This window comes from Synchiropus splendidus, chromosome 5 (genome assembly GCF_027744825.2).
Source record: "Synchiropus splendidus isolate RoL2022-P1 chromosome 5, RoL_Sspl_1.0, whole genome shotgun sequence".
Taxonomy (NCBI): domain Eukaryota; kingdom Metazoa; phylum Chordata; class Actinopteri; order Syngnathiformes; family Callionymidae; genus Synchiropus; species Synchiropus splendidus.
In genome coordinates, this window is record NC_071338.1 from 11,314,604 (window position 1) to 11,333,971 (window position 19,368).

General features: G+C 41.2%; 2 protein-coding genes across 5 annotated transcripts in view; both read left to right on the forward strand.

Moving 5' to 3' along the window:
- The window catches only part of LOC128758817 (potassium voltage-gated channel subfamily C member 1-like), a 40,434-nt gene extending 34,736 nt beyond the window's left edge, over window positions 1-5,698 (forward strand). For 2 of the 4 annotated variants that reach the window (XM_053865178.1, XM_053865180.1), the window contains one exon: window positions 4,197-5,698. Coding sequence is in view for 3 of the 4 variants with exons in the window: in XM_053865180.1 (XP_053721155.1) it covers window positions 4,197-4,210 (14 nt within the window). In the remaining variant the exon portion in view is untranslated. Of the gene's footprint in view, window positions 1-31 lie in introns of all 4 variants that reach the window. The other 2 variants (XM_053865175.1, XM_053865176.1) reach the window with 1 other exon arrangement.
- A 164-nt stretch (window positions 5,699-5,862) lies between these two features.
- Window positions 5,863-17,755, forward strand: LOC128758819 (potassium voltage-gated channel subfamily A member 7-like). The gene is made up of 2 exons (XM_053865181.1): window positions 5,863-13,841; window positions 15,864-17,755. Exons 1-2 carry the CDS (start codon window positions 13,155-13,157, stop codon window positions 16,767-16,769), a joined length of 1,593 nt encoding a protein of 530 aa, XP_053721156.1. The 5' UTR covers window positions 5,863-13,154; the 3' UTR covers window positions 16,770-17,755.
- Window positions 17,756-19,368: the final 1,613 nt, after the last annotated feature.

Consider the following 19,368-nt stretch of genomic DNA (forward strand, 5'->3'; position numbering starts at 1 on the left):
ACAATATCTGAATGAATGATTGTCCTGAAAGCCTCGGGCTCTGAGAAGTCTCACAGTCTCAGTAACATATCAGGAATGGCCGGGTCCTCGCTGCGGCTCGCTCCCATCACCAGCCCGCCCTTTGAACCCTACGAGACCCCGGGAACGCTCAGTCGCTGCCGTTCCCCCATTCCCTCCATTTTGTAGAGAAGCAAAAGTCAAGGAGGGTCTTTTTAAACATGGCGAGGCTACAGAAGGATCACGGCAGAGCCACAGCTGGATCACACACTTGGCTGAAAGCGTAGCAATAATACTTTAAAAAAAAAAAAAAAAAGTACTTGAATGTGGAAATGACCTCCTGTCTTGTGAATCTGAAGGTGGATGATGCATGCAGCAGTTAGCTGACAAGGTCAAATGATGAAAAAGACAAAAAAAAAAGCTTTAAAAAAAGTTATTTTCAATAATCTGACTAAATGTTTAGGGTTATTGTTAAGGAAATCACATAAAAAACAGAAAAGCTTTTGCTTTCTATCTTCACAGTAGTGCAACAACCATTTATTAGAGCGCACACTAGGGTGCACCAATTTACGTAATTCTTAGTCAGTAAAAAAAAAAAAAAGTTAATCGGAAACATAAAATTGCTATTTACTTTTTGTCCCCTCCCCATACACGAAACGTTGATTCAGTATCAGTATGTCCAAACTAAAATTACTTAAATGGCAAATCATCTACCTAGATTCATTATAGATATTTTGTTGCACGGTATGCAAATTTTAGTTTAGTTTTGGCTATGATTTTTTTTTTTGCTGTTTGTTTGCACTTGTTGCACTTGTTTTGTGTGTTCAGCATCAATCAGTTGCTTATCTGATGTTGCTATATTTTACTGAATGGACCTTTTTAAAATTATTATTTGAATAGATTAAAAGACTTTTTTAAAATATTTGCTGATGTTAATCAGTCTGTAGTTAAATGTAAAAAAAATATTTGCATGATGATGAAGAACAAAAAAAAAAAAACCAAGAACAGGGCCAATAAACGTAAATGAATTTTTCCTTTTTCTTTGTATACAATTTATTTTCCCTTATTAAATATGCGCGTGGCTACATTATGGGCTAAAACTGAGTCAGCAAAGGAAACACAATGTAGCTTTAAATGGAGGTTTAATCTCTATAAATGCAAAAAATAAAGTAATAATGAAATATTAAATGTATAAAACAGAGAATTATCAATTTATTGAAAAGGAATAGCAACCCATATGCAATAAACATGCAATGTTGTTTTATGCTGTTAATCAGGCTGCACACATGCATTTGTAAATACAAAGAAACACCTTTATTTTGAAGAATGTAAAGAGACATGAGCCATCTGTCTTGTTTCTCTCCGGCGTCCGATCGACCTTTAAAATGTTTTGATGTTGTGGCTGCCATGTTAAACTGCTACGGTTTCACACTAGTTTGTTTCTCACTCGTGCCGATGTTGTGTATTTCCTTGATGGGAATGATTTTGTTGTAGACTTTAGATCATCTGTTGAAAAAAAAAAAAAAGTGTTGAAGTTCTAGCGATTGAAATCATGCTGACCAACTGTAAGTGCTTTTAGAAACGAGTCCTTCTCCTTCAGAGAGTTGAGCATTTCTTCCAGTGTTTCCTGATGGTTTTATCACAGCAACAAAATCTCTGTGCTTCCAGACTGAACTGTGAGAACTGAAAAATGCAGTCATAAGATTTGCGCTGAGGGACGACACTTCAGCGGTGCTCATACATGTGGTTTTCATTGGTTGAAGGCGCAGAAAGGAGTGATGCTTGTTCATGTGTTCTCACACAAAGCCAGGAAGTCGTGCCTAAACTTGAGGATTGATTTCTTGAAATTGAAGGTAAAAGAAATCCACAGAAATAATGAAACAAATAAGGTGTTAAATAGTCGCAGCCCGCTCTCTCGGAGGGGGCCGTGACAAGAGTGTTTCAGGTTCGTCCTGCTTTCTGCAGATGAAAATGTCCCCTTGGCCTTACTGACCTGCATTAAAAGATTGGTTCACGCCTCCAGGCCAAAAGCTGAGATGAGGATCAGCACTGCTGAGTCTGCACTTTTCTTTTTTAATTGGATGCCGAGCCGTTAGTGTTTAATCAATCTTTTGGGCTTGTCTGGCGAACGAGCATCACTTCTGTCAGCGAAACATGTTAAAAATGATCTCCCGTTTAAATGAGCAGGTTTTTTCTTCTTCATCTTTGGTGATGAAAGAGAAACGCACAATTGTCTTTGTTTTCACCGTGGTATCTGTTTATACCGCCATCAGCTGGTTTCAAAGAGGAAACCGTCAACGGTGGTTTCTCGGGGTAGAAGGTGTCACCCTCGGTTCTGATCACACTTCAGAGTTTCCTTGGACGACACTGGTGACCTTGTGCGCTCTGAAGTGGACGCGGTTTGAATGAACAACACAAGCAGATGTTGCGAGTGCCTCTATGAGGCCCTGTGGGCTCTGATGTCAATTTAGCAGTTCATGTATTCAGCTAGATTTAACTAGCTCTTCTTCCCAAGCTATGCTTCCTAGGTCACGTCAGTGGATATGTACATAACTGTCATACACATGTGAATACATTAAAGCCACCTGAAACGTTACTTTGTGCTTTTTGGATGTGTGGGGATATTGTGGGGATAAGTACTGAAAATGAGGTATTTGAATACACATGATCTTGAGGTCATACATTCAGTATCAGAGAAGAAGAGGCCGCCACTGCAGCTACTACGACTCATGATAATTTGCTCAAACAATGACTCGAGAAGTCTGTAACACTGGCGACAGAGGCTACTAAGACGACCACCACACTATCACTTGAATGTTCTAATATATGTATTAGATTTCATTGGGCATGACAGTTGGGATTCACACAGGTGTCAGATTACGCATTGTATGCATGGTAATGTATCGACTATGTTTCCCTGAACAGCTTAACTGCTGTAAATTCTCACATTATTAAAATTGAATTCAATTAAATTCAGCTGTAATACAATCCATGTAACGTTTCTGTGGGGACCCGCTCTGACTGAAAGTCATGATCTTAAATAGAAGTGTTCCGATCATGTAAAGGGTGAAGTCAAGCTAATGAACACACAGCAACCTGGTCGAGAGGACGTCTGCTGGAGTGTCGCCCACTTCCAACAGATTCACACTGACATATGCTGTCCTGTTTTATTTGTTATTTCTCCTGAATCTGTTTGAAGAACAGCACAATAATCTGATCGGTAGAGCTCTAAACTGTTGGGCAAATGTCAATTTATGTTTATGTTTACTTTGAAGTTGCTCAAGTTTGTAGCATTTTTCTGTCACTGAAAGTGCCTCTTATGGTTCACTATTTGTTAAGACTGAGCGCATCTTACTGTATTTAACAAATTGTTCCATTTAACATAGAAGATGTCGTTGGAGAATCCCGAATAATGAAATGACGTTATTTAAGAATGCTTCCTCCGATTGGGTGTGTAGTATTTTAGACTAATCTAGACAAACCAAAATTTAATATCGTGCTATACATTAGATTTTATTTCATTTTAAAAATGTACTTGTCATTCACAGGTTGATACCTTTGCTAGAAGTTTACAAATTCTTGATTCAGTATTTGTTATCAAGAATCTATATATAAGGAGGTACAATTGTTGGCGGACATTTCAAACTGGGGGTCCTTGTTATGAAGATAATAAGTAGGAGAAGTTTAGGACTACGCTTGTGGCACGAGGATGGGCTCTCTGACTTACAGTTCCTGTTCAACTTTCAGACTCTTGATTCACACCGTTGTGTCGGTGCGCGCTTGTCACGGATCCATCTGAGTGCCAACATGTGCGGACATTAATGAACTGCTCTTCCCACTCACCTGTTTTTGTAACTCAAGAAAACTCTCTGTGACTTTTCTCTGTTTAACCTGTGATCCCTCAGGCTGCTTTGTTGTCACTGTGGTGTCTCTACGTGAAATGTGTGAATGTTTGCACTCTATTCTGACATGCACAGTTAACCAGCAGTTAACAGGTAATATCTCTTACTGTATTGCACATAAATGAAGCGTGTAGCTGAAAACCCCAATTGGCCGAAGCAATCCTCTCCAACAAAAGCTACCATTGGTCTGTGTCAGATCGTCTCTAACACAAACCAATCCAGAGGTGTATTGTGACTGAAGGAACGTGTTTGCAGCAGAGACTGAGCAGTAATGGCTTTGTGTTTTTGTCTTCACAGTGTTAAGTTTCTAGCATTCACCTTCTCGCTAATGAGGAGTCGGTTACCAGATAACACAAATTTGCGGCCGGAGCCACGTAAGCGGCGACATGGATGGATGGTTTAGAGGAGATCTGTGGGGTGACGAGAGAGAGAGAGAGAGAAACCAGAGGTGAATGGTGATTTTTACAGAAGTCGCATGGTCTGCTCCTCATGTTGTTACCAAAGCAGCCTCTTGGAACTCCCTCCACATTTTGACAAGGCTCCCTAGTTTAAGGGGAAACTGACTGAGCATTGCACTGACACACTTTGGGAGCGACAAGGACTCCCGATTCACATTCCAGACGACGTCATAATAATAACATTGTTACTCTCACGGTGACCAACCGAGCGACTCACACTTGTCTTCACAGAGGACTGGATGAACAATGTAGCATCCCTGCTAACAAGTTGTAGCATTTGTTGGCTGGGAAATGATTTGACTCAACCCATCAAAGGTGTAACGGCGGGGGAATTTATGCAGTCATGAGATTGTCTCGATGTCATTTTGCTCTTAAGAGCCTCTCCAGCGCAGAGAAGAGGTTAGCGTACATGAGAGACAAAGAATTGGCCCGTGGCTCACTTGAAACCGCAGTCAGCAAAAAGTCTATGGGATTCGCTCCATGGCTGGTGTATTATAGTTCCTCATGAAAGACCACAGACACTCGCCACTGAACCTGTCTTCCATTTCCTTCTATCAAACTGAGACGTGCCCTTTGTACATCACGTGAGATAATCAAAAGCAGCGTAACCCGAACACGCTCATGTAGCACCTGCGGACATATGCTAGTGTGATCTTGGATGAGAAACACCTCTTTATAATGTGACAATTCTTTCTCTCTCATGTACGGAACAGCAAAGACACCAAAGGTCCTTCAGCACCAACCTGCTGCATGACCTTTGGAAATGTATAGTAAATAGCTGTCCATCATCTCTGTATGCTACAAAAGAATTCTGGAATATTACGATTCCGTTTACACGTCCCCTTTTCTACACCAGAAAAGTACTACTAACGCTTGGTCAAATAGTTGAAGTGAGATACCTGGACTACATAGAGAAGTATTGCCCTGCAACTGAGACTCGTCTAATCACACAAAACCTCCCCTTAGCCAGGAAATACCATAAAAGAAGGGACCAAATCCAATCGACGCTCCTCCCTGACACAAAGGCCTACACTGCCAATAAGGCACAAGAATCCCCAGATGAATACTGCCCAATCTCTCTTGTACCTCTTGCTGCCAACGACAGCTTCACTGGGACGTCACTGTCTCGGTGAAAAGGGACCATCAGGGGAACCATGAGTCAAGGAAGGGAGGTGTCGAAGAAATGGACCAAGAACAGAGCGATCGGAAGTGTACAAAGAGAAGAAATCTATATTTTGATAAACAAATCAACTTCATGGCTTCAGTTTCGAGTCCAGATCCGACGATGAAAAAAAAAAGAAAAAAAAAAAAGCTATCTGATTGTGAATAGCAAATTTGGCATCACAGAATGGATTAAAAAATGGGAGGCGTTGAACGGTGTCTGAGTGGGCAAGGAATAATGGCATTTCCCACGAGCACTTGGGAACAAAGACAGAGACAGACTCTTGCAATGGAGGACAAGGAAGGCCAAAGGATGGACGCTGAGATAAACAACTTAAAGAAAAAAAAGAAAATGCATTTTTGTAACTTTGTTTACCAGCATGACTTTGCATGACTGTCTTTTCTGCAAGCCCTTAGTTGAAGACAAGGGTGCTAGAGATACAAAAAAAAAAACTATATATAAAATTAATTTTAAAAAATGTTATATGCAATTAATGTTTTAAAAAAGATTATAATGAAAGAGAAGAGCTATATTTTGTTTTGAAGAGTTTAAAAATGTTGATTATAGAAACATGTATGTTTGCAAAAGTACACCCTGTCTGATGAAAATCTCTCTGCTCCGAACTGCCCTACTTTCCTCATTCCAGGTTCCACACCGTTGATGGTTTACCATTTTGTGTTCTCTACGGTTTGTCTGTAGCCTTTGTTTTCTCAAACCCATTTGCACAACTACCGTAGCAACGCTAGCAGCAGATCCGAAAACCAATGCTCACTGTACTTAAAACTGCTTGGTTCATCTTTTTTTTCTTTTCTTTGGCAATAATCCAGGATTGTGTCTTGATTGTAGCAAGGTCAACAGAGGCGCTAAAGATGATAATCCATACCTCAAAGGTAGAGAAGTTCTTGAAATTCCTGTCTCTGCTTCCCTTTTGGTTGACATGATTGGTAACAAGTAGAAACTATGTGTAGGTTTTGCACCCTGATGCGGGAGCCTAGGTCACAACCTTTTTCATCTGGCATTTAAATGTGATTGAGAATTTTATCGCTGACGAATAACACTGCCTATACTTACACAGGAAATAAGAGTATCAGTCTCCCGAATTGGAGGGTCACTGACTACACCTTAAAACACAAAAAGGACTCCGTATATCCACCACGGGAGCAAAGAGAGGCCCATGACTGCTGGTGAAATAGACCCAGTGAGATAGCAGAGATCAGAGGTAAACACTGGCAGGAGGTAAAAGACAAATAGGGACAATGTGACGGGAAAAAGGGACTTGCTAAAATACTCAGGCACAGAGAGGTAGGCAGTAGCACTTGGATTTAGTGCTTCCTCACTGTCAGTCGAGGAGGACTCCGCCTTTTAAGGTAGAACCTTGAGGTGCGTGAGGCATGTACACTCAGCTTTTGTGTGCTCAGTGTTCAAACAATTTACATCCAGAGATAAGAAATGTAAAGTCCAGTAATGGGAGTGCGACGGAAGCTTGGAAGCTCAGACGCCACTTGAAACAAGAGTGGCCAGTGGCGGTGTACGATTGGGTGCCGCTGCGATCGTACCTGACCACCATCAAGAGACAGGACAAGCAGTCAACCGGAAGTGGCTGGCTGGGCACGAGTGTGACCACATCATCATCATAACTATACTGAATATTGATAGTAAACCTTTCACATCAGACACACACAGATGGCGCACAACTTGCAAAAGCACAATAACCACACCATAGTCAGCTGGAAAAATCGCCTATGACAATACTGTAAGTCTGGTTCCTCCGGTTGCATTGTGGGCTACCAAAACAATGCCAAGGTTATGGGTTAGTTCTTGGCTCTGTTTTCGCCTAAGTGCACCCTGGGATGTCACTGATTCCGTGGGTGGGAATATTTGTGAATTGTAGTTGAGGAAGCGGTGAGAGAGGGCGTATGGCATCGCACACAAAAATCGATAGGATTTGTTATTGAAAGATGAGCGTCACAAAAGTGTTGACCTCCACACTGAACCAACCCACCACTCACAGATAAAAATCATTGTATTGCTTTACACCGTAGACATGCTAGGAGACGGACTTGAGCTTATGCAAAACTTTAATATAGTGGTGGAAAAAGTGGAGCCCATACATGCTGCTGTGTGCTAATGGCAGGACTGCTGAGTATCAATTTGATCATGTGGTTCAGTTTTGGACACTGTTATTGGTTGACTCGTAAACAACAAACAAAAAAGTTATTTGTGTCTGTGTTTAAGTTGCAGAAAAACATTTAAATGCCAGCTGGAAAGGGGGTCTCTCAATGCAAACGTATGCCGATGACATCATGTACTTGATGCAAACCTGCTCTGGAAGAACATACAGCTGAATTTACTTTATGTTGTTTTGTTTTTTTTTTGTCAAGCGAAACATAAGATAGATGTAATATAGTAGAGCTCATTCGCGATAATGATAGGCTCCGTACTTTTCAGAGAGTCAAGAGAGATTTCAGGTCTGCATGGAACCAACTGCCATTCCAAAGTTTGCGTGTTAAAGGACTCAGGTGTGTCGTCGTGTGGATATAGGTGTATTTGTTTTCTCTGCTATATTATTTCTAACTTGTTAAAACCTAGTAAATGATAATGTGAACACCTCACAGTGATGTGGAAAAAAGCGCATGCGTTTTGACTTGATAATCTCTAAAGGGGGAACAAGAGTCTTGACATATCCCCTCTGCCTCTGAGCAACCTTTGTCATGAATCCTTTCCTGATTACTATGAACACTGTGCCGTGTCGTAGAGCGTCTTCCTCTGAGAGGCAACGGTCAAGCACTCACACTCGCAGTGTCAGCATGAGTGTGCTTAGGTAGCTCGTCTTGTTTTTCCGTTCAAGATGGTCATGTCCTCTCATTACCCATTGAGTTGCCACCTCTGGCGAGCCGGCTGGTTCAGACAGCACCCAGTCGCCGAAGCGTAAAGCAGTGAGCCAGAGCTTCCAGTATGATGTCAGTGAAGTACCAAGGCATTGAGAAAAGATACCTGTATCCCAAGCACAGACTGGTGTTAGAAAATGGAAATGGAAGCTCTCCGTGCACCTCTTTCTTGGCTTGATTTTCCAAGTGAGTTCAGGCCCTGCTGGTTCAGGGCTCAGCTCAGGCAGCTGAATGGTCTTTGTCCATTCCCAGTACTTTGCAGTTGGAGGCTCACCAATATGTATAAGACTCAGCGGTGGGATGTAGATACTTCACTGGGATCTACATTGGTTTACAGGGTCTAAAACATTACTCCATTTAACAAAGATGGTCCATTCTATTTAAATGGTCGACAAAAAAGAACGTTTTTTTTTTTCCATGTTTAGGTGCCAGGATAGTCCATCTTTGGTGGTGAGGAAGGTGCTTATTGACATTTTGGATACAGCTTCTGGAAGAGCCTTGCACAATAGCAAAAATCTGTACTCATGCATTTTATTAAGTGTTATTTACTGAGTTTATCATGCGCTCATTATCCGCGTCATGACTGCCCTGCTGAAGGCGGGGTGAAAAAAAGATGTCTTTCCTTTCCTTTCGCGAAATACTTAAATACTGCCTTTTCATTTCGTCATGAGTCGGAATGTGTGGAATGCTACCTAAGTCTGTTTTATTTTTCTGCAACCGAAAGTGTTCAGGGTGTGATGACCAGATACATTTAAGAAGAAGGCGCCGTGAAAGGTTAAGAATGGTGGATTGTGATCCTTCATTATCGACAACTCCCTTTCCTACGTGCCTGTTTCGGTTGAACCCCTGTATTTTCTTTTTATGCAATCTGACCACGAATGCCACTAATCGACACTTAACTGTATTTTCCCTGTTTAGATGATTGCAACCATTTGGCAGCCGTTTGTCTTCAGGTTCCACCATGAATGATTATTTGCTTTTACAGAGGTGAAGAGACCAGTCGATCAATTCACATTACTTTCATGGGTTAGTGGTAACGCATGATTTTGACTTTGTTGATAATCATTCGCAGAGGAGTCCCAAAGATTCAAAGAAAAAAGTCTATTTCTTTGTCATGTGTAAAACAGACTTAGCTACTGGTCCATGTTGGAGAGGGGGAGGAGAGGAGGTCGCTGGCGCATCTGGTTCTAACTGAAGTGGGATTTTATTTTTCAAATGTCGGATCACAAAGAACTACTCATCAAGAACTGTACAAAGTATATTTCAATGGAATGTTCATGATCTATCTTTTTATATTTTGAAGAAAAAAAATAGAAACATATCAATAGAAGTGTTATAATTTAACATATTTCTACTATTGAGACTTAAAATGTATGAATGTCAATGCGATCTAATGTGAACCAATCTCCATAGCAGCTTGAATGAATAACTGATTAACAGTCATGAGATGCTTTTTCAGAGACATTAAAATTGCTTCAGAATCATTGAGATGAAATTAAAAATAAATGGAAAAAGTGACTTCAGCAGTGTCGGATGTTTGTTTTCAGATTTACGCCGCGTGAATTGCGTGTCACGCTTAACTTGGGTCGTCAGCTTGTCAGGAGCAGGAAACTGCTAAACACTGACTGATCTGATGGGACCTGACGTAAGAACACAACAAAAGTCCAAAATGTCTTCCAAGAAAGCGAAAGATGACTCGCTGAGTTTGTCAAGTTTCAGGTGTGGTGGATGTATGCATTCTGCTGCCAGCGTTTCTGAGAAGATACAGCTGCTCACGCCGGGGCCTTTCCCTCCTGTGAGATAAAAACATGTCACCTTGCACTGATCCATAATCTTAAGGTCAACCGGAACTGTGTCTTGATATTTGAGAGCAACGTGTCGTCGTCTTTTCCCTTCCTGATATCTGCTGTAACGACTTTTGACACTGGACACCGATTCTGATGTGGAAACAATATGGATTGGTTAGACACTGTAGCCAACACAATTGAGGCTGACACTTTTGCATTGAAAGTTAAGGACGTCTGAAATACAAGCTGCGATGCCACAGATTTGGAGGCCGGAAATTATGCATGGCTTTGCACACATTTTTGTTCCCATCAAACGCTGAAAACGTGAGGCATTGTGAGCATTTGCTTGGCAGTGTCTTTATCTTTGAACCTCGACTATAAGTATGTTCAATACGTTTGGATTCTTGGCAATTGAATTTACACATCGATTTCACTCACTCTCCTTTTATGATTTACCACATCATTCAATGGCAGCAATGTAGCCTACACATTGCTTTATGAACGATGCAAACGTTACCTCCCAATTCAAGCTGTTGTGACGCAAATGAACCAGAGAAGAAAAGACTGAGGTTGTTACACTGCAGTCAGGACCGGTCGGCTGATGTTTCTGCCTCAACAGCGACCCCTCTCGGCGATTACCTGTACCTACATCCGTCTTGGACAATAATAACGATAATAACTTCAACATATTTTTTATCTATTGACGGCAGTATTAAGTGGCTAAGGATTTATTCCCAAAATTATGGCATTCAAAACAAACAAAAATAAATAAATATATAAAATCATGACAATAATCTGAAGCGCTGACGTCACCTATGGAGAACTTATAGGCCAATATAATACAGCATCTACGGTGTTACGCATTTTTGAGTTAAAATGTGTTGATATATCCAAAACACAATAAAAGTAAACTGCTCTCAAAGCTCCTGTTTTAACAGAGGAGGCTGCAGTTTTAGCTCCCAAATAAAGGTCAACATAGGCCTGTGCTTCAAAGGCACATAGCAGCAGTGTGTTACAAGATCCAGACGATATTGCTTTTAATTCATGGCTAATCATTCGCATTTTGTTATTTGGTATTTTAAATTTGTGATTAATCTTGTGCAGTTTTATTTCTTTCTCATCTTACTATTTTTTTTAATACAGTCAAAGTTGTAGAAAATCTTCTCGGTCACGTACATCCATTCATCCAAGGTCAAGGTCATAGGACACTTGAGTTTATTGTACGTGTGCATTACATACAGAATACATACAGAAAAGGGAGACCCCGCGACAACCTGCAAGTCCTTCCCAGGCAAAATCTTAACCGAAAAAATCCTGTGTCAAGTGCACACCTATAGTGCTTTCGGACAACTGGGTGAAGCCAGAGTCCCTCGAGGTAACCTACGCCAAGGGTGGAAGGAGCCAGGTGACTGCACAACCCAGCACTGGCTGAAGCTTGTCTTGGAGCGGGGTCTTCTTAATGAGAGCCTGTGTCATTGTGAATATTTTAGATTAGGTTAGATTGCTTTTATTCTTCCTTCAATTTTGATCTTGAGAGCAAACAATGAAAAAGAGCTATGTAAGCACCCATCCAAACATCCAGACACAATGCGATGCTCCAAAACAAACCATTTCTCTCAAGGCGCGTCACAGAAAATGAATAACAAAATCTCAAATTTTCAAAAAGAGAGTTTGATCAAGCATATTGGGGCACAGACTTTGACTCTCATGTAGCATGAATTCATTGAGGACTGTTTATGAAGAGGCCAGAGCCACCAAGTACAAGAGGGTCGCTCCATCAGCTTCAGTACACCGACTGCTTCTACTTTTAGAAGACGCCCCCCTTCCCCCATTAGTGATATGATACAACATGATACGCTATTCCAGCTTTTTAAGCATACTAATTGATTGATTTTTCTCTGTTAACTGGCTGCTTTACTTTTATTTAGCCTTTTATCACCTAATCTTAAATATCTTTTTAAAAATAAACACAGTTATTCATTTATAAGTTGGCAACAGGTTACTGGCTACAGTTTACACGCAAAATAGTGAGAGCAATTTTGGAATACATTTCTGGTTACTGCGTCTCACTACACCCGATATTTGCTTTAAGAATATATGCAAATACAAGCAGTGAGATTCACTGGCTAAGTGTCTTTCCTTATATGAAACTATAAATCATTTTGCAAGGAGTTTTATTTTTAACTGCTCTGCTAAACTGATTTTAAAGTCTGCCCACTGTCTGTCAGAAATCCATGCTCTTGACTGAGGGCAACATCAACCAGTCCCAGGCAGAGGTGACATTCGATAGGACGGTTGAAGGTTGTCTTGCCTCATAGCTAAGTTGAAGGCAAAGGACGGGGAGGGGTTTGAGAGGTCCGTCCGAGATTGAATTTCATCGGGACAGCATTCCTGAAAATTTCAAGACAGACAACGTGAGTACTCAGAGGGTCAGAACAGGATTGTGGATGTTCCCCAGCCAAACAACTGGAAGAGGAGTTAGTGTACACCCTATTCTGAGAGTTGGACTAAGTTGGGCACCAGTGGAGTTTGCACTGAAGACGGACAGCCAAACAAGCACAAGGTCTATGCCAGCTGTGCAGAATGGCGGAGACCAACAAGCCGACGACCCAGAAGAGACCAACCATGTGAATTCTCTTGGTGTCATTAGTGTCTGTCAACAGTTCTGTCACTCTCAGTGAGTAAATGCTGCTGTCGCACTTTCAAACTCTCTCTTTCTCCGCTTTTGAAACCTATATTCCACTTTTGTTTTTATCTGATATGGCTTTTCTGCACATGGTGTTTAACCAAAAAACAAACTTGAAAAATCTGCGCTTTCAATGCTTCTCATGCCTTCTGGAGCAGCTAGCCTTACTGGCCTGTTCTTCTGGTTCCAGACAGGGATTGCTTTTAAGTCCTGCTGGTTTCAAGTTCTCCGGAGAATCGTTTGAAACATTGCCTAACCGAGGATCCACGTGAGAATGGATAGCAGCGATCAAGAGGGTGATGAGAGAGAAGGGAGATGGAAAGACGGCGATGGAGAAAAAGACAAGCAGATGAAGAACCAGCTCAACATAGAGGAAAAGGGAGAGAGGGAGCTCAGTGGAAACGAGAAGGAAAAGAAGAAGGACAACCGGCGCTCTGGATGTCTATGGAAGAGCGGCTGGGCCCTCAGCGAAAGATTGGCCATCAACGTATCAGGGATGCGATATGAAACTCAACTTCGTACTCTAGCTCAGTTTCCGGACTCAATGCTTGGTGACCCTCGGAGAAGATCACGATACTTTGACCCACTACGAAATGAGCTCTTTTTGGACAGGAACCGCGCTTGCTTTGATGCCATTCTGTACTTTTACCAGTCAGGCGGGAGGCTCCGACGGCCGACAAACATCCCCCTTGACATCTTCATGGACGAGCTTCTCTTTTATGAGCTGGGAGAGGACATCATGAATCGCTTCAAGGAGGACGAAGGTTTCCCCAAAGAGGAAGTACGAGCATTACCAACAAACCAAATACAGAAAAGACTTTGGATGCTGTTTGAGCACCCCGAGTCGTCCTCTGGCGCTCGCATCATTGCTATCATAAGTGTGATGGTCATAGTCGTGTCCATTCTCATCTTCTGCTTGGAGACGCTGCCGGAATTCAGGACTGAGAAAGAGGCACGAGAGGTATGTATCATTGTAATACTGATCCGATCGTTGTAGCTTTATTTGTATCTAACTCAGAATTTTCTGTGGTTGTCACGTCCACAAGCCAACCATATATCTCTTCCACGTTGTCATGTTGCTGTTGTACTCCTGTACACACACGCACATACTGAATCAGTCATTCTTAAATCATGCCAAAGTCAGAATTGTGAGCGTTAATGTCCTTCAAGCCTTGTTGTTTGATCTTGAATGGAAGGCTTCCTGGATGGAAAAGAAACGTGATAACATCCACAGCAGGTGTTTGGCTTTACATCATGAGCTAAGTTGGTTACTATAGTCTGTTGGGAGAAGCATATTATCAAGGGTACAGCCACGAGCCAGTACGTCTGGAGTCGAGCAGCCAAGTCAGAGGAGGAACCAGGGTGGTTGACAGTGTGCCTTCTTTGACCAACTGTTAAACATGATATAGTCAGATTCAGTAAATGCTAAAGGGTACAGAGGGAGACCATGCATGTCATTAAAAGATATGACATACTGTATCGTCTGAAGGTGTGTAGGGAAAAGGTCACACAACATATAAGTTAAAGTGATCCGGAGCCTTCTTAAGGCTTAGAACTGGACACTCAAAGGTCTCACAGGATGAGCGGAATACGTTGGGTCATGTTAACACATTCCGCCAAGACTGCTCTGCTAGGCCAGGCTGCCTTTGCACAGCCGCGCTGCCAGGAAATGAAAGAGGCTTCCTTCAAATAAGCAGCAGACACGCTGAACTGCACTGGCAGTACTACATGGACCCGGAACCAGGGAGATGGACTCGTGATGGAGGTGGAGATGGATGAGGAGTGGTGAAACCAGACACTCTCATGTTTCTGTACAGAGATCTCACGAGTTATATTTAGGCTTAGGAGAGCCCACTGATGAGATCAACACATAGATGAGCACCTTTAGTAATAAACACTGTCACAGACCTGCTACCAAACACCACTGTCGTACTCTGGGTTCATTCATATAGCACTCAGCTTTCACATAACAAACACAATTTGATGCCTACATTCCCAACACATCCGGGGGTCTATGCGTTTAACTTGAATGCAAGACGTTGTAAAACCTCCAACTATCTGTCACTACCGTGTAATGTTAACTGTCACGAAGACGGAAGGACAGGTGGCGTGAAAAAGAGATTGGTACTGCTATGATGGAAATGTAAAGCCACAGATGTCAAACACGTTTATGATGTTACTAAAATTGTCGGCCAATCAGAGGTCAGATGGCAGTGTGCAGGGTTATCAAACTACTATCAATGTTTTTGTGGGGTAAATTTGCTAAATATCAGTTGAGCGACTACGCCTCCTTTTTACACAAGTTCAGAGAGCATGCTCATATGAAATGTTTCATTGTAATTTGAGGAAAGTCCTGCCAGAGAAAGGTTGGCTGACCTCCAGACTGCATGGTTAAGAACTACAATAGCAATGCCACAATTGCACTGCTGATAAGAAATGATTTTCAAATACATTTTCCATGCTAGATTTTCCATTCCTCACTTTGCCATTTTACAGACTAAGATTTGTTAGATGTTGATGAATGAATCTTCATTCCAGTCGTCTGATACATTGCAATTGTGCAACAAGTTATTAGACATTTGTGTAAGCATTACATCACATGGCTTCTTAGTTGATACACTGCAAACACCTCAGTCAATATTTCTGCTTTTGTGGTGCAGAGAATGAAAAAGAGCAGAGTGAAAACAGGTCTTATATTTTTTTAATCCCGCTTTCTTTAATATTTGGAAAGAGGTATTAATGTTCTTTACAGAAGCAAATTCTTCATTCAGCGTACCGCGTTTAATGATGCCATATGAGGAGGAAACCAAAAACACAGTTGTAATTATCTTCACACTACTTGAAAACAAGTTCTCATACGTGCCTCCAAGATAATAAATCCAGCTGTCAACACTGTTTGATGTTCATCTAAATGAATGAAAAAGTCATTATTTTAAAGTTTATTTGCTTGCATTTTTTCTTTTCTGTTTTTTTTCCCCCGCAGGAATACTTCTACAAGTACCACTCTCATGAAAGGAACGTGTCAGAAAGCATGCCACCTCCATCCAGTGTTTTCCAGGACCCCTTCTTCTTGGTGGAGACCATGTGCATATGTTGGTTCTCCTTTGAGCTTCTCATGCGCTTTGCGTGCTGCCCGAGCAAGGCCCACTTCTTCAAAGACGTCATGAACATCATTGACTTCAGTGCTATCCTGCCCTACTTCGTCACTCTTGGAACAGAACTGGCCAAAGACAATGATGCCAGTCCAGCCACATCCTTGGCCATCATTCGGGTCATCAGGCTGGTCAGGGTCTTTCGAATCTTCAAGTTGTCTCGTCACTCCAAGGGCCTCCAGATCCTGGGTCAAACACTTCGTGCCAGCATGCGAGAACTTGGCCTGCTGATCTTCTTCTTGTTCATCGGCGTCATCCTCTTCTCCAGCGCCATCTACTTTGCAGAGGCAGACCATACCAACACTGCATTTATAAGCATCCCACATGCCTTCTGGTGGGCTGTTGTCACCATGACCACAGTGGGCTACGGTGATATGTATCCAGAAACAGTGTGGGGAAAGATGGTGGGCTCGATGTGTGCGATCGCTGGTGTGCTCACCATTTCACTGCCGGTGCCCGTCATAGTGTCCAACTTCAGCTACTTCTACCACCGAGAGACTGAGTGCGAGGACCAAACAGAGTACACCCACGTCAAGACGACACTTTGGGAGGAGGAAGATGAGGAGGGTGAGGAAACCGACGAGGGGGATCGGGATCTAGAGGGAGATTATTATGCCATCGAAGGTATTTGCAACCCTCTGAATGGAACTCTTCTGGGAGGACTGTGTGCAGGACAGAACACTGACATTAAAGGAGGAAATATGTATCTGAGGGAGCCTCTGGTCACTCAGGTATAGGGCTGAAAGATTCAGGTCAAATTGTGCCGGGTGACATTGTGAATATAAAGATAGGGCTAACTTATTTAGAAATATCAGCTTTGTTAAATGTTCAATGCACTGAACTGTATTGGCAAGTCGGCGTATTGGATATTTGAATGGCCATTTAGATCATTAGAGGAGACATGAACTGAAGTGAGATGAGATTGAAGTACCATGCTGACTTATTTTGTTTGAATTATGTTCAAAAACAAACAACAAAAAACACCTTTACCTTGATTTTGTTCAACCATTAGTCGGCTGGTATTCATATTCTAGGACATGACGTGTTGAAGAAGTATCAGTCCATTTGAGACACATTTCTAAAACCAAAACACATGCTCTTCCGGTTCGACTTGTCTGATGGTTTAAACAGAAGAGCAGCTTATGCAACAAATACGTTCAACTTCACGTCACAGTTAAAAAGTAAAAGGCTTCTTTGTGAAAAAGCCAATTCCAAAAATCTAACAAAAACATACTCGGCGTGAAGCGATGAAAGATAAAAAAACAAAAACACTTGATCAACTTTAACGTGTGATATTAATCTGTAAATTCTCAGGGGTCTTTAACCTTGGTTTGTGCAATAAAACTGCGAGTCTTAGTTTGTTTGAAGTGAAGTTACTTTATTGGCAAGGAAAATATGACAAGGTGGTTGAAATTACAAACTTGTTAAGCTCTGGTGTATACAAAGCGCACACACTCAGCATTCTCCCGTAAGTGATACACAAAATTCACATTGGTGTAGTTTTGGCTTATGTGACCTGAAGCAGCTGACATGACCTTTACCGTGTTGAAATACAACACTGAAGCTTGTTTGTGAGTTCAAGAGAATCGTTTTCAAAGCTGTTGCATAAGTACAGTGTTTATCACAGTTATTTTTTCCAATAAAGATGATTTTTTTTGTATTTTTTTCTCATAAAGGGCTGACTTTGTGTTGCTGCCAGTGATGTGTTTAAATAGTGACATGCTATTTCTGGAAATAAAAGTACAAATGAAGCTAATACATTTGGATTATTAAAATAGCTGCACCTCCAAGGACAACACTTCCCCTCATTGCTGCGTCCGATTAAATCAATGTTCCACTTTCGTCTGTCATTACTGACCTTTAAACACCCACTAAGCTGTTAAGCACCGACAGTATTGTTCTCAATTTCCCTGGAACACATAAGCCTGTCTTTCCAGCAAGTGACACGGTCACGTGTGCACCAGTGCAACAACAGATAGACAACCTTTATTCAGTGTCTCCAGTCAATGTGATCAAATAATGGGGCTTCTCATCGTGCTCACATGAAAGACTAGACATTAAAGCGTCCCCCCACACTCCTCTGGAACAGTGCATAAAATGTAGTAAGAATTGATCGTGTATTGCCTACAAAATGGGTGCTGTTGAATCATAAATCAGTGTAATACTAGTTTAGTGTGAGTGATGTCACTGGAGGTAAACACATGACAGCCTAATCGTGCCAGCGAGTGACTCCAAAAAGATGAAGATCGTCATATAAATGAACCAAGTTGTTCTTGAAAAATGAGGGAATTTCACTACTTTTCTGGACGGCTTTTTGAGTTTAGTTTTGCCCTCAAAGTTTGACTCAAATGGGTTTTTATATATATATATATATATATATATATATATATATATATATATATATATATATATATATATATATATATATATATATATATATATATATATGTACTTTCTTTCCTTCTTAAGAGATATTTACATTACCGTTCAGTGTTGTCGCCGTCTGTCTCTGTGCCGTTAGAAGTTTGACACTAGAGCCTCATCGTCGTCGTCGCCTCTTCTTTCTCAAAAAATGTTGACAAAATTCTCATTATTCGATATTACCGGCGGCGTTTGACCCCACTCATAAGAACCTTGGCAGAATCACAACGCTTTTTATGGTAGTATTTGGAAACAATATTCTATTGGTTTTGGCATGTACACACTGAATGAAAACCCAGTATTTCTTCTTCCTGATGGTTTATTTGGTTGGTGATAACTTTAAAGGCATTGGGTTGTGTTATGGCGTTATCCAACTATCACTGAAATAAAAATCTGTTTTACTGTTATTTGCGCTTTCTTAGCAACAAATCCACTGCGATGTCACGTTTTGTAACATCCGTGACATGAGTTAACTTAAATGCTGCACATAAATACAATGGCTTCCTCAATTTAGCATGCTATACAACATTCACCATTTACAAACTATAAGCTGTTTTACACAATGTCATAAACCATTAAAACAATTTTGTTAAGTACTAATTGTCCTCCTCAAAACAAGAATATGACAAACATGTTTTCAAATAAACAACCTGACCACATTCCCAGATATTTGAACTTGATGTTAATGGTGAGCTTTTCATGTCATTTATGAAGGACAGTCTTTTTTGAATGTTGCATAGTTACATGATGATATGGGCCTATGTGTTGTTTAGTTTTCAATGTAACCTTCTGTTAAAAATGTTTAGTGATGACATAAATGTGGTGAAATGAATTAATATGTGCATTTAAAATAAACAACAAACAACACTGTACAACCATTGTATTTCCATTTCTTGGACTTCTCTGTCTCTGCTG